The sequence below is a fragment of the Myripristis murdjan genome, chromosome 10 (genome assembly GCF_902150065.1).
Source record: "Myripristis murdjan chromosome 10, fMyrMur1.1, whole genome shotgun sequence".
NCBI classification, from domain to species: Eukaryota; Metazoa; Chordata; class Actinopteri; order Holocentriformes; family Holocentridae; genus Myripristis; species Myripristis murdjan.
The window spans coordinates 33,795,130-33,814,660 of NC_043989.1; the positions used below are offsets into that span (position 1 = coordinate 33,795,130).

Sequence of the window (19,531 nt, forward strand, 5' to 3'; positions counted from 1 at the left end):
CTATAAAGATCCGTCTAGTCCTGTTGCAGTCCATTTTGCCAAACCGGGACACAATGCTTCCTCCTTTTACTATATGGGCATTGAGGCTGTCAAATGTCCCTGCAGAGGGGGTGATATTGAAACCCTATTACTACGAAGAGAACTGTTCTGGATTTATACCCTTAACACCCTCGCGCCCAATGGTATGAATGAAGACTTTAGTATTAGACCATTTTTATAGGATGTCTGAAGCATTGTTCCCCCGCTCCTGTGTTTTCTCATTTTCTATTCTTTTTTGTGTACATGTTTAGGCTAATTTTGCAAAGTCTATGTATGTATTTATAGACATTTACATACTGCTATTGTGTACTGTTAAGGTAGTACTTTTTTATACACCGAACCAAAATAATGATCCATATCAATGTGTCTCAATGGCTGGAGGCTTGTTTGCCCCACTCTTAAATGAGTTCTGTTTTGTATTTGGTATTGAGTGTTGATATGGATATGATCTGATTATGTGTATCTTTCCTGGTTTTGCACTGTAAATATATTATAAATAGTGATGGTGCACTTTAATACAGGTAGTGTGATGGTCAGGTGACCACCTCCCTGTTCACTTGAACACAGCTGATCTTAATGTGTCTAATTGTCATGTGACTAGGAAGACCTTATATATGTCTGTTGGTTTTGTGTATCATTAGAGTCTGAGGAAGAGCATTTTGGCTCGAAACGTCACTTTATGCACTTGTCTTAATAAATTTTTCTGAATGGGAGCTACAGTGTGCAGGATCTCTATCGTCTTCTATGGACTATTATGTTGATTCCAGCAGCTGGCCAAAGTGGTTTTTGGATGTGCACACCTTATCTTTTCTCTGGGAAAATACATTCAACCACAGGCCATACAAACTCACAATTTTGTATTTGGCAACCATATTCTAGGGAGGTGAAAAAAGAGGATTATTTGTATTTCACTTCAATAGGATTTCAAACCGGATAACTAAGAAACACTACAGTAAAAATGCAGTATGCCTAAATATTATCTGGATACAATCTAGATACAAACTGCATGAAATGATCAGGTGTAAGAGTGTGTTGTAAAGGTGTAAAGGTAAAGATGTGTAAAGGTGTTTTGTGTGTGTTGTATACACACAACACACACAAAAAGCTTGGAGAATTTGGAAACTGCTGTGACACAGGATGAATTTACTTCTGGTAGAAGTCTGTTTAACCTACAGTAACTACTCTTTATTGAAATGATATAGCATATTATGGCTGAATTAAGATACAAAAAGGGTAAAAAACAGTGAAAAACAATAGAAAGTCCCATTCAGTCAGCTACATAAATGTAGAAATGTGAATCACATGTATCATAACCTTCAGTAGAACACTGACAGGCAACATGTACAGAGCTTTGGAAATGACAAAGCAGTCATTCCTCTAAAAGATCAACACACACGGTAAAAAAAAAAAAAAAAATGTCTGTACATTTTTTTTCACAGCAACAGATTTGGCAACCAGATTTATACATCTGTGCATCAATAAATAACAATCTTAACGATTCTCACACACACACACACACACACACACACACACACACACACACGCACGCAGTTACGTTAAAATAAAGTTGTCAAAGTGAAACATAACAAGTACAAACAAGTTTAAACAAGTGAGAGCATATAGATGTATGAGTACAGATGACTCCTGATAGCATGATTAGTTTTCTCTACTTCAGGTCAGCTGAGACTGGAGACAAACTGTTTGAAGGTCAGTTGAGCGAGTAGTTAAACTGATTGGAGAACTTGTCATGTTTCCTCCTGTCAGCCTTAGACATCGCCTCCGCTACTCTACGCATAGAGCTCCTGGATGGAGGGAAAGGGAGAGGGAGAGACGGAGAGAGAGAGAGAGCAGAAAATCAGAGGATGGGAGGAGGTTAGATGGAAGGGGTCTCCAGTTCACACTGCAAAAACAACGCTTCACAATTTGTGCTGATCGTTCCTGTCTTCTTCATGGCAATGTTTTTTTAATGTCACTATGGCGACTCTAGTGCAATTGTAGGCTATATGTCGTCACAGAAGCCAGCCTTCTCAGAAGTGTGCCTTTACCACAGTGCACCAGCTTGGCAATGCCAGCTTTATGTTTTAGCAGTTTAACCTTTGATTTCCTACTGAAACCCGAGTTCTCACTCCAACTGTCTGTCAGTCTGTCTCTTCAGTGACATGCTCACAAGAGACATCCCAGCCCCTGACGTTTAAGGACCATCCCAGTGATTTTGAATGTTTGTACCATTTATTACAAGTAACCCATATTTTACATTGCAACAAACCATTATGCAAACCATGCTGGGGTAATCAAAATTTCACAACATATAATCAAAATCCCACCATTTTCAAATGTGAATATTTGGTTGAGACAGCCACCTTATAATGTTCTGCTTCTTCAACTAACAAGCCACAGAAATGAAGCAAACATTTCCCCAGGGACTATTTTCTGGTGGAGGGACAGTTTCAATTCACCCAATTTCATATCATTAAAACAAGCTGCTTTTAGGAAAACTGACAATGCCATCTTCATTACAGTGATGGGATACTGGTGTGAAGCACATCTGAAGTCTCAGAAAGTTCATTTTCATATCGTAGTGAGGAAGAATGGAAACCAACGGCTGGATAAAAAGTAGGGAGGGAGTTCCAAAATATGAAGATTAGCAGAAATGTGAAGCATACATTTTGTAGATATTATACTAAACATGCAAAATCATTGGGATCGTCCTTTGATATATGTACTTAATGATCTGGAAACACACACACCACTGAAAATGCAAATGATCATTTCATCACTGATCTATCTGACTGATTTTGTGTTTAGATGGCATCGCCTTGTTATCTAGCTAACTACAGTATCTGCTCAGCCAACCATTACTATCTTCTTGTCAACAAATGTGATTAGCACACAAGCTAACTTAGCTAGTAGAAGCTAATGTAAGTATTAAATTACTGGCTAGTTTCATAGCAAACAGTTGGCTAAACATTTGTATGACATGGTTATAGTGTTTTGATGATAGCCTTTGAGCATTTGAAGAAGCCAAAATAAAAAAAAAAAAAAAAAAAAAAAAAACATGGCACCATGTAGCACCGATGCATTCCAAGCTCTCATCATCATTTGGTCAGGATGAGATTCAACAGAAACTTGAGGAAACAAAAAGAAAGGGGACGGAAATATTGTAATTGTCCTCAAAGTGTTCTCCTGACCAATGACAGGAGAACATGTACACATTAGACTTCAATTGGTGCTGGCTTTGTTCAATCTGCCATGTCCAACACCTTCTCTGTCAGGCACTGCAACACTTACTGTTTCCCCAGAAGCCGTTTCAAATACAAACATTACCACAACTGGATCGAGCACCACTTCCTGTTTGCTCCCACAGGCCACTTCTTGTTTTTTGCTGTGCGGTGGAAAAGGACCAAGAGATATTATAGTCTTACTGCTGCAAAAAAATCAACATACTTGCTGAAGACTTTTCTCTGCAGCCTGGAGCGGGCTGTGTTGGCGTTTTGCTTCAGATCACTGAGGTTGGGGTACTTTCTCTTCTTCCCTTTTCCTTTTGTAGTCAGCCTGCTAGAGCCCAGGTCTTCTCCTGTCGCTGCTTCAATCTCTCGCATCAGCTCCACATCACGCCAGTCTACATTACAAACACAAGACAAAGCACATTAGCTACAGGCCTAAATGAGCAAAACTAACACACATCAAACATAAGAACAAAGGTGCTTGTATTATAAAAAAGTGGTGTGGAACCACTTTAGTTTCAAAGACTCCAGTCTAATTATATATTTCAATGTGCTGGCACTTGCCGTGTATCAGGCCTGCAGCTGATCACCTCACCAAATTCTACCTTGCCATAGGATTTAGGAACAAAGAAATGGTGCTGATTTGAGCCCAGAATCACACTACTGTTTTCTTCTGAATCAGCCCAAGTCATGGCAACGTCTTGGCAAGACTGTGATCCTGGGCTCAAATCACCAGGATTTCTTTCTTCTAAATCCAATCTCTGAATTTCTGAGTTTTTTCTCGCAAATTTGTTTTCTTTATAACCTCAGAATTTTCTATTTTTTCTCTTTTTTTTCTCTCTCAAGAATTTAATCTAGTTTTTTAGTTTTTTTCTCGGAAAATGACCTCCCTCCCCCTGCTGAGTATTTTTTTTTCTCCCTACATTGATCCTAGCACACTATCATACAAAATTGACCACAATAATCATGATTTAAACTTTTGCCATAACTGTGCGGCCCTAAAACAAGTTGTAAAATGTATTCTGCAATATTCCTGTCAAACATTCCTAGAAGCCCAGTACCCTGAAACAGACATACAGACATACTTCACAATATGTGAAAAACAACAACCTGATTCTGAGGACATCTTGTTTCTGTGTTTGTTTTTTCTCTCTGTTTTGTTTTCTCCTTGTCAGAGTGAACAAAATCCTCGTTCGACGACCACGGCAGCAGATTTAAACCACAAACACACACATTTAACACCTTTATGAAATCCAGAGGGAAAACTGAATATAAAATGTGCTTTATCAAACTTACATTTACATTTTTTATTGAACTTATTATAGCATATGCTAATTATTTTAGGAATTATGCATGACTGATATTTTTTAAATGAATATTTTCAAAAAAAAATCCTCATCTCCCCCCTGCAGTACTCCAGCATACCCCATTTGAGAACCAATTGCCGAGAGGACTGCAGAGTACAGCTGCACCCTGGCAAGCAAAACATGAATAGCTCTATTATCAGGAAAGTCATGATATTTTGGTTGGAATTCATTGGCATGATGGAAAATGAAAAAACAGGGGCCACACTGAAATTTTGCAAAGTTTTGTATGTAAAACTACAGCTGTGATGCACTTTGCCCCACCTAACACTCTTAAAAGTAACTGCCTTCAGGCTTGTGTCCACCTAGCATTTCCCCTGGCTTTTCAGTGCTCTTCTGTATCTCTCTGCACCAGCCGAGCAGTAGCAAGTACAAAGATGGACGTAGATTGCTTGACTTTGCAATAGTTTGCTTTCTTCACTGAACATGTATGCATGTTGGAGGACAAAAATAGCAACTTTTGCCACAGTACTAAAACATCACTGACTAGTAAACTTGTATCTAGGTTCTTAATTTTCTTCCGCTCCCCTCTATGGCACAGGCTTCAAATACATTTCAGGCACCTGCCAGCCACTGTTGTAAGTGAGGACCGGCACAAGAAAATAGTTCTACCGTTGACATTTTTTTCTGCCTCTCTTACTGCGCCTATGTAATAAAGCAGAAATGCCAAAAAACAAGGCATCACAGACTGCTTTACTGACACTGCCTGAGGATTTCCGATTAATGTTAGTTATTAAGTTTCGTTTCCCGACAATTTCAAACTATCAGTGCAGCTTTAAATGTCCAAATAAATTTGTCCAAATCAATTTCAGCTTGCAGTTTTAAAAAGAGGTGCTGTTAATGAAAAGTGTAATGAAGCAATTGTGGCTGATATAGCTCATAATGCACAGTTTAACAGACTATAATCTAAGCAGCAAGCAGAGTGCAATAAGGAGTAATTACGATGTAATTCTTGTGTTAATGAAAAAGTGTAATGTCATAATTTTAGGTAATAAAGTAGAACAGGCTGTAAGGCAGAGTAATTACATCCTAAATGAAAAGACAGCTCTATCTAATGATGTACTGCAGCAGTACTAGAGATAAACCGCCACTAATGCAAAGTAATTACATTGTGATTCTGACGGGAATGAAGCTGCTCTCTCACCATTGTCAAAACACTGACCTCTGTGTATGTGTGTGTGTGTGTGTGTGTGTGTGTGTGTGTGGTTATTAATCAGCTGTTTTGACCCTGTGTGTCTGACTGGACTTTCAACTATCACACACACACACACACACACACACACACACACACACACACACACACACACACACACACACACACACACACACAAAGTGGTAACTGAAAAGCAGCTGGAGTATTTAGAGGAATCATTAATGCTTAGGGGGAGCGGCTCCATTTACACTATGAGCACACACACACGTGTGTGTATGGGTTATGTGTGAGTGTCTACCATTTCTTTGACTTTGTTATCTTAGAGTGGTTTAGGTCATCTCCTTTGCTCAATTTTTCAAACAGAGAGGGGGGTGGGGGGGAGGGGGGGTGGTAGGGGGATCATCTACTAAATGAAATCAGTGTTGCAGCAGGGCTCTTTTCTCTGTCAACACCTCTTAGCCCTTCCAGCTGGGGTCTGAGCATGTGTGCATGTCGGGGCAGGGGGCAGCCCACACACACACCCACTACGACATCTGGGCTCTTTGGTTTGTTGCAGCGTCTTTCACCTACACACCACCACTGCACATAGCCACTCTGTGTGTGTGTGTGTGTGTGTGTGTGTGTGTGAGAGAGAGAGGGAGAGAGAGTGGATGCATGTGCAAAGACCCAAGTAAGGGTGTAGTGAAAGCATCAGTTACAGAAACAGTTCACTGAAGCCAGACAGCTGTGTGGACTCCATGCCATCCTGTTACATATGCAAGGTATCTGCAGGTTTCACACCAATAACTTTAGCACTTTTTATCTCATGTGTTTGTTTGTGTCTGTCTGTGTATAAGTGGGTGTGTGAGTCTGTCTGTGGCTAATCTGACGACTGAGGCTATCAGGCTAACAAGCCTGATCTCTGTCCAGCTCGCTTGACCACTGCTGCTGTCTCTCTCTCTCTCTCTCTCTCTCTGCGTAGCTGCAGGTCACTGTACGCTGATCTTTCACTCATTGTTTTGCTCGACTTTTTGGACAGTAGTGGTGCTTTCTTCCTCTCAATGTTACTGAGTGCTGGATACTGGCTGGATGCTCCACATGCTAACTGTTAGCCTCCAGCCCTTGAGGTGAATATCCCCCTGGCTAACATTCTTAAGGCCGGATTATGCCTCCGTGTACGGGGGTTGTGCCAAGCACGCATTTCCTACGCAGCACGTGTGTGTCCAACACACCTCTGCAAAACACACTGAGCAATTCTCCTCCCACCAACGTAGACCCTGTGACATATGGTCGCTGCTCTTCTGTACATCTTGGTAATGGCGAGAGGACGAGTTGTATAGGTGCGGGTACTTGCGCACCTCTTCGACCAGGCGTTCTTCCGCGAGATCCAGCACTCTCCAAAGTTTTCAAACACAACCGACGAGTCGAGACACAACAGTTGTTTTAAAAACGGCGCTGCCGGCCGGCACAACAACAGGATGTGATGCCAGTTGCAACGAAATGCCGGAAATGATGTCCTTCGGCGGACCAATCACAGCTCTTGTGGGGCTGCGGAGGGTCCGCGGAGTTACAATTTTTGGGAGGCGTGCGGCAAGGCTCTGCGGCGGTCGCACAACCCCCGTAAGCTTCGCACAACCCTCGTACGCTCTTCTTACACAGAAGCATAATTCAGCCTTTAGAAATAACCACCATCCGATTACATCAGCTGACACAAAGGATATCCTGCCTGTGTGTCTCTTTTGTGTCTGCTTCAGGTTCAGAGTTCACAAAAATGAGAGTAAAGATGAAAAATGTGTTTATGAAATGGGGGATAAATTTCACTCTTGCAAGGATCTTGTTGGATTACTTGGATTATCTTGTCTCTGACCTCCAATTTGAAAATGTAGTGAAGATGCAGACCTTCTGTTGTCAAATAAGCTGCTTTGAATGAACTTGATCTGTGGCTTCACTGCTGACTGCAGAAACAGAGGCACTGAAATTTGCATGCATTTATCTGTAGGATGTGCAATTTGAAGTTAAAGGGGTGAAGAGCGGGTGAGGAGGAGCTTATTAGGGCCGATACAGAAATTTAGAAAGCTCAAACCAGGCAATAACAACAGGCTGGCTACAAAGTGTTGGTGGAAAGAAGACCCATTGCGACGACTCTCAAATTGCCAAAGGTTTACTGTAAAAACAACAACAACAACAACAAAAAACCCAACAACTGTAATATTGCTTGATGTAGCTTGAAGATGTGTCCACTTAGTGTCCAGAAGCAGCCATGTCAGCAACCTGCTCTGTTGCCACTGTGTCTGGACATTTTCTGGCCGTTTAACCTCAATATATATGCAATATGTGTCTATGTGTGTGTGAACAGTAACAATCTGAAGGAAAATCAACCTGCACCAGCCACTGTCCCTCCCACTGTGACACACACACACAGAGAGAGAGAGAGAGAGAGAGAGAGAGAGAGCAAATCTAAAAAGCAGCCATTGAGGATGGTGTCTGCTTAGATGTGTGTGTGTGTGTGTGTGTGTGTGTGTTAGGTGGCTAGGTGTGAGATTGACTAGTGGATCGATAGTGTAGTTAGTAACAAAAGATGCTATTTCACAACTCACTGGACAGCATGCAGTAGCCACACACACACATATACACACACTGATAGCTGGTGGTTAACAAGACACTGCAGGCAGCTAGTGGACATCCTGCAGATTGGTGACTCACTCTCTCTCCTTCTCTCTCTCTCTGACACACACACACACACACACACACACACACACACACACACACTCCTAACCAGTGTGATATTGTCTAAAATGGACTAATATCAGACAGCTTCTTTGACTTTGCTTTTCTCCTTCACAGCATCATTGCAACTGGACAATACACTGAGCTCTGATGAAACATTCTATTGATGCGGGAAAAGGTAAAGCCCACCATCAGATACTCCTTAAAACTGGGATGTTCAATGAATTCCAGGAGCTATTTTGTGATTACATGCCATTATTCGATTTTGGTGCACCCATTTTCCCTCAACCTGCCTACTTTACTTCTGCTTAAGGCAGGGATGGGATTTCCTACCTTTCCCAGAATGCCTTTTGATCACCCCTAGAGAGGCGATTTCTTTGTGCTTTAAGGACAGGTTCTAGGCCAACAACACAAAAAAGATGGGTGCACATGTTAGCAATGGAAATTTGGCTGTATTATTGATTATATAGACTAGTTCAGCAGATGGTTGTTAGCACGTACACCATCAGACAGACGGAGGAGGACTGAGATACCATTGCATCACTTCATTTTACCCTGCCTGTATTTGTGAAACAGTCCGATCTGCATTCATACTGATGAAGCTTGGACTGATAAACTGATTAGAGTTTGTACCTGAAGAAGTGGTGCGGCCCACTCTGATTCCTTTTCAGTTCTAATCTCAGCTGCTAACCCTCAGGGATGGTTTCTGGACAGGGATTCAGTTAAAACAGTACTAGAACTTAGTTCAGAAAAGCTAATAATGGCCAGTATGAATGCAGATCAGACTGGTTCACAAATACAGTCAGGGTAAAATGAAGTGATACAATGGCATCTCAGTCCTCCTCCGTCTGTCATCATCACCAGTTTCCTATACCATCACTACAACTGTTTTTTAACAAATCAATCCTTGTCTTCCCTCACATGGACTGAAAAAACTTTTGGGCATTTCAGGGACGCGTGCGTGCGCGTGCACGTGTGTGTGTGTGTGTGTGATCTGACCAGGCTGCTCCTCCATCCTCCTTCTCTTCTCCTTCTCCTCCCTCAGTCGGTCCTCCTGCCTACTGGGTCGACCTTCCTGGTCGCGAGGAATGATTGGTCCATGGAAAGGACACTGTCCAAAACACACACACAAGGACTGCATATCAGTGTATATCTGTAAGACTGGGGCTTTCTATGCCAAGGCTATTAGAAAATTTCTCAAAATGGGTGCATGCAAATACATTGTTAACCTTCTCTTGCATCATCTCTCAACTAAGACAGACAATAAGCAAGAATTTTCTCCTTTTCTCCATTCTGGAGAAAATGGTGTCCTCACTCCACTCCATGTTTGTTTTGGCTAGGCCAATTCCCAAATTACAGTAGGAGGCAAATTTAAATAATATTGTAGTGCCCTACATCATCAAAGGTATGTGGAATTACTAGAGTTTTTGATCAATACCAAAGACTACACTGATACTTAGCCAGATACTCAGATTTCTGCCTTTCAAGAGGTCACTTGCTGGCGTGTCCTCTGTTTTGAAACAACTCAATGTAGTTGTAGTTCTCACTGGTTCCACTCTTTAGGCCCGTTTCCACCAGAATGTTCCTGGTAGTATTTGGGGGGCAGGAGCTGCTACAGGAACGTCCTCTCACTCGGCCCTCTCACCTGCCGTGTCTCCACTGAGAGGGCAGAGGAGGAGGAAGGTTCCTGTAAAGTTACCGGGCGGTTGTGCGACCATGACCGGGGCATCAAAATGCCTGTTGTTAAAAAAGCCTGTTGTTAGCGTTAGCTAACATCCGCTAAAGCTAACGTTAGCAGCCCTAAAAATGGCGGCTAAAAAGTGTGTTGTTAGCGTTAGCTAATGTCCGCTAAAGTGGACGTTAGCGCCCCTAAAATGCCGGCTAAAAAGTGTGTTGTTAACGTTAGGTAGCACGTTAGCGTTAGCTTGGTAGTGTTGCCCGTGTTGCTAGGGACGCCTGCTTTCTGTTGACATCACATCACGCTGTGAGTAAACCCAGGAGTTTTTTCGGGGCCGCTCAGAGTCTCTACCCCGAGGCAGGGCCGTTTTTTAGCCCCTGTAAAGGTTCCTGAACTCTCTCCTTCGGGGTAGTTCTGGTGGTGGAGACACGCGACAACGGCCACGGCCACGGCCCCGTAAAATTACCCCAAAGTTCTGGCGGTGGAAACGGGCCTGTTCACACAAGTTTTTCACACAATAATGGACTCAATCAAAGATGTTATTCAAACTAGCCTGTCAAATTACCCTGCTTGTGCATATTCCATCATTGCTCTGGAGATTAATCAACCCTTTAACCATATTTGATACTATCCTATAATTACAGGACAATATCAAATCTCCTGTTTCTCTAAAAAATACTAAAAAAAAATTGTAGCTGCTCAGAATCTTAACCATATGTCTTCTAACAGTCTGTTTTAAGTGTTTAAGTCAGGCTTCAGGTGTTGTCATTCTACTGAAACCATGCTTTCTAGAGTGACAAACAATTTCTTACTAGTGATGGGCGCTAGTGCTACCTCTACACTTATCTTACTTGTGCAGCATTTGACACAGTTGATCACACCATATTGTTAAAGCACTTGGAAGATCTAATTGGTATTCATGGCCTGGCACTCTCTTGGTTTGAATCTTATCTCTCAGACAGAAAGCAGTGTGTCCACTACAGTAATGTGACCTCTGAGTACAGAGAGCTTGACTATGGTGTTCCTCAGGGGTCAGTCTGTGGCCTTCTGCTATTCTCCATCTACATGCTTCCTCTGGGTGATATTATTCACAGTTATAACATTAGTCTCCACTTATATTGACAATACTCAGATCTTCAAGCACTGACAAACCTTTAGGCGTGTCTATGTGCTATTAAAGCTTGGATGTCTTCAAATTTCCTGAGGCTTAAAGGCCTTTACACACTGAGGACCGGGGGATGAGATGGAGGCAATGGAGGCATCTTTGGAGGCATCAGAAATCAGAAATAGTGTAATATTTGACTGAAATGCTGGCTATTGGTCCCCATATGCATAAGCATGGTTTTAGTGATCTTTACCCTAAACGTTGACAACTGCCAAATTTCCCAAAACTCTACATCTGTAGTCTCTACATCTGAGAATGATGCCAGATAATCTGTAGGTAGAACCCTGGTTGCAAAATAGTGAACTTGTCCTTTAAGTATTGAAAATAGCCTACCACTCTGGTAAGGACTTGATTCATGGTGCATGCTCTACCAGGTAAGCCACTGGGGTGCCCCGATTAATCTCAATTTTAACACACACACACCAATGCATACTACTGTGGAATTTGATCAAAATGTCTCGTTAGATTTAGTTCAAGTAAGGATTCAGTCTAAGCATAGTGTTTACGGTGTTACCTTGACCCTGTCCTGTCTCTGACACAGTGTTCCATTGGCTAGAGGTGCTCTGCAGTAATGGCTGACAGGAGTGAAGGTTCCTGGAAATGAGATGTATCTGCTCCTGCCCTCTGCTGACAACTCTTCATTTTCCACTTCTTCCTCCATCTCACAGGGAACCCAGAACTGATGCTGAGATGCCGACCTGGAAAAAAAACAACATAAATAATGACACACTCACAGCTAGCTAGAACTGAATTAGGAACAATTTAAAGAATAAAGACACAGTGCGTCAAAATCAGCCTATTTCTGATTGAAAATACCTTAAAGTTTCAAGGAATACTCCACATTTTGGGCAAAACTGCCTTTTTCTGACTTTTCCAAACTGAGATTATGATGAGATGATGATGATCTATGATCTATGCCATTTTCACCTTCATACCTCGACTGGTTCAGTAACTACGGGTAGCATTTCAAATTAGCTTAGCATAAAGACTTGAAGTCCATAGGAGTCATTGGCCTAGCTCTGTCAAAGTGAAAAAATAAACCTCAGCTGCTCTGAAACTGTCTTATTTATGCAATGTATCATGTGTATTGGAAATACAAGTCTTGGAATTTTTTTTTTTTTTTTTTTTTAAACGAGAGGTGTTTTAGGAGAAGTTAGATGGTTAGAACTATAACCGCTGAACCGCTGGAAGCTCAAACATCTAACAGTCAATGGAAGGCTTAATCAAGCTTTCAGTATTACTAGTTTGAATAATAATTGATTGAATATTTATGAAGTGCTTTAGGGCAGACTTCAGAATGTGAAGACATATATTGTGTTATATAGCCTACAGATATCGTGATATCATTTATAGGACATATTGGCCAGCCATACTCCTGATATAACTAAAACCTAGTGATAATAACACACACACCTGACTGAACTTGTGTTTGTCATTGTGTCTACCAGTGACTATTTGTGTGAGTGTTTGTGAGCATGTTACTTGATGATCTTGCCAGCACTGGGCTGATCTTGGCCCCAGTAGTACAGGTCCAAACCAAACGGAACGACTGGGGCTTCCAGAGCTCTCTTGTCTGAACTGGAAACAGACGTACTGGGACCAGAAACCGTCGAAGTACTGGGCCCGAGGCAGGGCTGCTGAGAGGGGGAGGTGGCGCTGGGGCCAAGAGAGAGTTGGAGGAACAGAGAAAGTTATACTTGGTTCACATGGAAGCCAAATGTAACCAATGAGCATGGGTGAGGTCAAAATGACGTAGCCGTGGGTATAACAACTGGGTGCAATGTGGGAAGATCAATCACCACACGGCATCTGAAAAAATGTTGACGATGCTACAGATACATTAATTTATCTCTGCCCAAGATTAGGCGGAAATACATGAAAAAAAAAACTGGAACCACTGGACCACCACTATTAAAAATCGAATTTCATTCTGTATTGGGTAGTGAAAGGATTCTTGGGTCATATTACAGAAACTTCCTAACCTCCAACCATATCCTATATTAACTGTTTGGTAACCATGGTAATTAGGGTTAAGACCTTATTCGGGAAAAAAGTCATTACACATTTACAGCTCCAAGGTTAATGTTCCTGTCCTAACATACTTTAGGATTTGCCTCTGTAATACAAAATTGGAAAAATCCAGTGGTACGTGGTAATGTATCAAATGTGTTTATCTGATATTTGATCATTTATGTGAAGAGAGGAGGTGAAAAGAGGTGTACCTGGAGGTTGTGGGCTGACAAAGGCGCTGTTTGAGGAGGTGCAGTGTGGCAGCTGCAGAGGTCGGATCCTGCTCCTCTTCTATAAGCCGTTTCAGCCGCCTGGAGGAGGATGATGAGGATGACTGAGGAGCAGGGGCTACAGGTCTCTTGGATGGAGGCTTCTTATCAGTAAGTGCAACAGATGTGGAAGAAGAGGGTTCCAAACCTGCCAAAAACAAAGATGAAATTAGTGTTTTACCCTATTAGATGTCCTCCACTGAGTTTTGTTTCTAAATGTCCCAACAAAAGTGACCTGACGTGGTAAACTACTATACTGTCTTTGACTGGGAACTGATCATTTCATTACTGATATACCTCATCGGGGTGGGAAATCTCCTTGATCCATCTGCCACAATGTCTGGTTGACAGCCAAATTTTACCATGCATCGGCAATCAGCCCAAGCCTAGGTCCCACCCCCCATCATTCAAAAGAGACAGACTTTTGAATGGCTCTTCGAAAAGAATGAGCCATAGGAACCAATTCCAGTGAAAGAGCCATAATTCCTATCACTAGAAAGACGGCTCTCCATAGAGTGCCTACTTCTGCCAGTGCTAGGCAGTTGTCAAGATATGCCCTTTCCACATCACATATCTGACCAAATTAAAATTTTGTTAATTGTTAGTTTTCATGCTTTAATTGATGGTAATGTTTTTTGTTTAATAAATTCAAACATTAAAAAGTTATGTGTGTGTGGTTGATGTAGGGAATATTTTCTGTTAACCTTTTTGCCTGTATGGTGATACCATTGTATACCCTCATCAACTGTGGACTAGAAGGTGACATCTACTGTTTTTCACTCATGTTCCATCCCACTCCCACAAAACTACTCCTGTGCCATCCCAATACCATGTATCCTGTGACTACAGGATCCCTGTGACCCACAGGATTTCCAAAAAAGATATGTAATATATCTACTGTGGACAATATACTGTAATATTGTTGTATCATGACTTACTTGCGATTCCCACTCCTTGTTCTAGCAGTTGCTGTGGCAGTGACAGATGGTGTATCGTACAAGCACGTCATGACCAACCTTTCCACAAAATTTCACTGTGTTGCATGAATCTATTTGGAAATTACATGGCTTTTAATGAGACTGCCACACCCCCCTTTGGCCAATCTGTGCAAAAAAAAAAAAAAAAAAAAAAAATTACCATCTCTTCCTTGCTCCACGAGTTCTGCACCATTTTGTGATAGGCCACACCCATCGCCACACTCTCTTTCAGCCAGTCGGCATGAAAGGTCAATCAAAGTTATGTGAAACTGTTGGGAAGTTATATGCCTTTTATGACTGGCAACAACGGCGGACTGGCATACGTGGAAACCTGGGATTTCCCCGGTGGGCCAATGGGCCGGGCCACAAGACAAAGAAGAAGCAAAAGAAAAAGAAAAAGAAAGGGAAAAAGTCTAGCGCAACGGCCAACAGTGTCAGGCGGCTATTGTTGTGATAGGCTATACCTCTGACCAGACTCGCTTACACCATGAAAATTACATATTTTTGTATGAGACAATGGTAGAGGATGTCTGCAGGTTTCAAAAAGCAAACTTCAAGCCATTTTAAGGTGTTTTTGATACTGACTGGACTTGACTGAAATAAATCTCTCAAAAGTTGCCTGTTCAAAATAGCAAATGAAAGCTGTGAAACCATAAATGTGGCGGAGAAAAAGGACATCAAGAAAATAATTTAAGGGATGTGCTGCACAAATGTTTAGTAGAGCAGTTTCAATTCATACTGTTCTATAACTTAGGTTTCATGACTGATTCCTGGCCTTAAAAGGGCTCCCAGTCCATCCATGATTGGCAACGCCCCCTTTTGACTAATCAGCACAAAAGGTTAATCAGCTCTTTCCTGACCCATGACTAACCTGTCCAAAACTTTTGTACAGATCCGTTTATAACTTAGATATCCTGCTAACAAACAAACAGACAAATAAACAGACAGAATAGTGATAACATTACAATGCAAACATGCATAAAGAGAGAACGCTTTACCAATACATGTTCCAAGATGAATACATGTCTGTATTAGTGCTGAGTGTGTTTTTATGTGTGTGTGTGTGTGTGTGTGTGTGTGTGTGTGTGTGTGTGTGTGTGTGTGGTCAGACACAGGGTCAGCCAGAGTCTCTGAGGATTTAACTGGACTTAAAAAACCTCCATGTGCCCATGGAGCTAGTGAGATCAGAGGGAGGCAGTAAGCCAGCAGCTGCCAACATGCTGATCCCACATATTGCAGTTACAAAACTGTCGTCTAGCCCAAGTTTCTCCATGTCCACTGGGCTCTCCACTCAATACTGTTCCCTGCTACCAAGTATGACAGTCCAAACTTTATATTGAAGTGGTATCCTCTGAAAAGGATGCCCAAACTCTGTAGCTGTATATTTTTTTCTTATCTATACACCATGCAAATTACATATTTTTGTATGAGACAATGGTAGAGGATGTCTGCAGGTTTCAAAAAGCAAACTTCAAGCCATTTTAAGGTGTTTTTGATACTGACTGGACTTGACTGAAATAATTGATTGAATAATGTGATTATTAAATGAGATTGGGAATGCAGTCATTTTACAACAAGAAATGCTACAACACTAAAAGTGGTGGCATGTCAGTGTACACACTAATCACACATTCAGATTCTGCATAGGTACAAAACATTGATATTCACAACAGATACAACAGACAACAGCGCTGCAAGCCCAGACAAGACCACTGTTAAACTACTCAACACTGCCCAATTAATACAGTTAAAAACTTAACTGCATGCCTTTGTAAAACTATCTCTTTGCCTCAACTATGTGCTTGAATGACTATTAACTGTTAACCGTTAACATGGCAATGACATGGGCTACTGTAAACCATCATGTCGTAATCTTGCTGTATGGCTAATTCAGCGTGCGAGCCTCTTTGAGTGAAACATGTTGATTTTCAGGAGCACTAAAATCATGTGGAAGAAGTGTATGACTGTGTGTTGTTTAAGGTTTGACAGTGTACATATATGAACAGCAAATGACATGACATGATAACAGAATGTTAAAGGCAACTTGCCATTCAAAGAGATCGGGCTCTGTGCCCTATAAAGCATCTTAAGTACAGTGGTCCCTCGTTTATCGCGGGGGTTACGTTCTAAAAATAACCCGCAATAGGCGAAATCTGCAAAGTAGTCAGCTTTATTTTTTACAATTATTCTAGATGTTTTAAGGCTGTAAAACCCCTCACTACACACTTGATACACTTTTCTCAGACAGGCATTAACATTTTCTCACTGTCTATCAAAGTTCAAACCTTCGTAGAAAAATAAGTCCAGTATTATAGAATTAACGCATTCTGTACTGTACAGGAGACACGGCACGGAGGAGATTGATAGACAATGGTCTACAGTCCCTTAGCCAATCAGGACGCAGAACACAATGCGCTGTTTAAAAAAAAAAAAAAAAAAAAAAAAAAAAAAAAAACATGCAAAATTGCACTAGGTGAACCACGTTATAGCGACGGACAACTGTAAACTGTTTTCATTATCAGTACGCTTAAAATTTGGCTACACAAATTGAACTTAAGTTAAATTATTGAAGAACTAGCAGAACTAGCACCTAGCACCGCCCCCCCCCCACCAGTCAAGACGCTGCCAGTGATCCAAATCTCACCCCAAACTTCTTTTACCCCCTCCTCCTTCCATCCATCCCTCTCTCCTACTCTCTCCTTTTTAAATGGTGAAATACTGACTGAATCTACTCTTTAGATGGAGCCAAATGGAAGAGATTTGTCTGGATGTTGTGGATGTTAAGAAGGACAAATCAATGGGAAGAAATTGGGGTGGAGGAGGGGTTTAGAGAAGGAAAGACAGAAAAAGTGGGAAATGGTGTTTGAGAGAAAGAGAGGGGGAGAGAGACCGAGAGAGAGAGACAGTGAAAGAGAGAGAGAAAGAGAGAGAGGGAGAGAGAGAGAGAGAGACAGTGAAAGAGAGAGAGAGAGAGAGAGAGAGAGAGAGAGAGAGAGAGAGAGAGAGAGATTGACAGAGAGGAAAGGTGGATAGAGATATTGATTTTCCAGGGTTAAGCAGGGCCTGTAATTAAAATGTTAATTTGAGAAAGAGAGAGATAGTGTCCTGACAGCAAAGAGAGGGATAAAAGGACTGATAATCAGAACAACACAGGACAGAGGAGAGAAAAGAGAACAAGAGAAAAAGATATAGATAGGGGCAAGGAATAAAGGAAGAGACCATGATTTCTCAGTATGAATGGATAGTGTGGAGGAAATTAAAAGGAAAGAATAAGGAGAGGAAGTGTAGATATATGATAAGTTTGGGAAGAAAAGGTAGATAGGAATAGAAAGACAATTTGGGGAGAAGAGAGACTGAAAAAGAGGATAACTGATGTGACAAGGAGTGGTATGACAACAGGATGATGTTTTTTTTTAACCCTTATTTTAACAAGGCAATCCTACTGGGATGAAGCATCCCATTTGCAAGGGAAAAATAGCCAGCAGAACTGAATTTTCAGAGAAACAGCATCAAATAAAATTAAAGTGACTTAAGCAAAATCAAAGGAATATGGGTCAGGTATGTTTCTGCCAGCAGTGACAATGTTTCTGCCTGCATTGGTGGTGTTGACATCTCTGTCCTACATGAGTCATTTTTGCCAGTGTTGATGATGTTTCCACTTGCAGTGATGATGCCTAGATACATACTTACCTCTTTTTGACCAGAACAGTTTTGGTTCTTCAACTGGCTCTATTGAGGATTCTTGGAACCAAGGTGCTATCTAGAGTGGGACCACCACTGTGTCATGGTCACTGGCATGGCTGAATTCAGCACTCCAGTCTGCTGGTTTGCTGGTCTGTGATCCAGCATGCTGTCAAGGAGTATAATAATACTATAATATAATAATACCCTATATTACCCTATACAGTGAACAATGTCCTCAACATTATATTTTCATACAACTAAACTGTATTGTTATTTACATTTAGAGGGACCACTCTCCTCCCTCTCTCCCTAGCGTGGACTTCAGTCAAAGTGATTTCAAATATTATTGTAGGTTAGAGCAAAATATGTTCCCCTTGAAACATAATTGAGAATGCAGTTTACTTGTGTGAGAACAGAATTTTTAGGGGGCAGGATTGGCCCAATGTCACTTTTTACTATGTCCCTTTTCGAATTCCTATACACATGATTTTTTTTTTTTTTTTTAGCTTGGTGAAAATTTGGTGTTGAGTTCTAGCAAGCCCAGCCATAACCAAGTCTTCAGCAATTTTGACATGAAATTAACCTTTTTTATTAGTCCCTAGTAGTAGGACATTCAGGAGATGTCCAAATTGAAAGTGATATTTGTTTCCTTTGGCAGACCCCTGCACAATTCGCTTTCTCTACTGTCTCCATCTTTCTCTACAGTACAATATCTACCTACTTTTTCTGTCAACAAGGTTGCCACTTTAGGTCTAGCTACTGTTTGGTTCAGCTTTTAAGGTTCTAAACCAATTTATTTTTGGTTGAAATGCTCAGAATGGCCAACCAGACCAGAGCCAGTTCTTGTTGGTCGAAAAGGCCTAAGTGATGATGTTTCTACCGTGGAAATTGAATGAACAGAACCATTATGGGATTTTCTGAGTATTTCTAGGTGGTTCACTAAATGCGGTGATACATTTCAAACAGCAGTGATATTCCTTAGTTTAGTTTAGTTTACCTGCACAATAATGAAGTAACAAGTTCATTCAATTGTACAGAAAGAGTATTTACAGTGCAGGAGAGAACGTAAGCCTCAAAGGCTTGTTTGGAGTCCTCCCCTTATTTGAAGTGAAAAATGGCATTGTTTCTCACATTGTTTTTGATGTTGTCCCCTGCCTTGCTATTTCTATCTGCAGAGGTGATTTTTTTTCTTACCTGTGACAATGACATTTTTACCTGCAGTGATGCCGTGTATACCTATAGAAATATGTTTCTATCAGAAG

At 41.3% G+C, this 19,531-nt stretch overlaps 1 protein-coding gene across 4 annotated transcripts in view; it reads right to left on the minus strand.

Annotated features, from left to right (window-relative positions):
• Positions 1-645: 645 nt before the first annotated feature.
• Positions 646-19,531, minus strand: part of uvssa (UV-stimulated scaffold protein A) — a 65,740-nt gene continuing 46,854 nt past the window's right edge. For all 4 annotated transcript variants that reach the window (XM_030062025.1, XM_030062022.1, XM_030062023.1 and 1 more), the window contains exons 10-15: positions 13,552-13,756; positions 12,812-12,985; positions 11,844-12,027; positions 9,486-9,597; positions 3,484-3,658; positions 646-1,841 (exon numbers count right to left, since the gene is read on the minus strand). In XM_030062025.1, the coding sequence (XP_029917885.1) occupies positions 1,748-1,841; positions 3,484-3,658; positions 9,486-9,597; positions 11,844-12,027; positions 12,812-12,985; positions 13,552-13,756 (944 nt within the window). In that variant the 3' untranslated portion in view covers positions 646-1,747. The remainder of the gene's footprint in view (positions 1,842-3,483; positions 3,659-9,485; positions 9,598-11,843; positions 12,028-12,811; positions 12,986-13,551; positions 13,757-19,531) is intronic.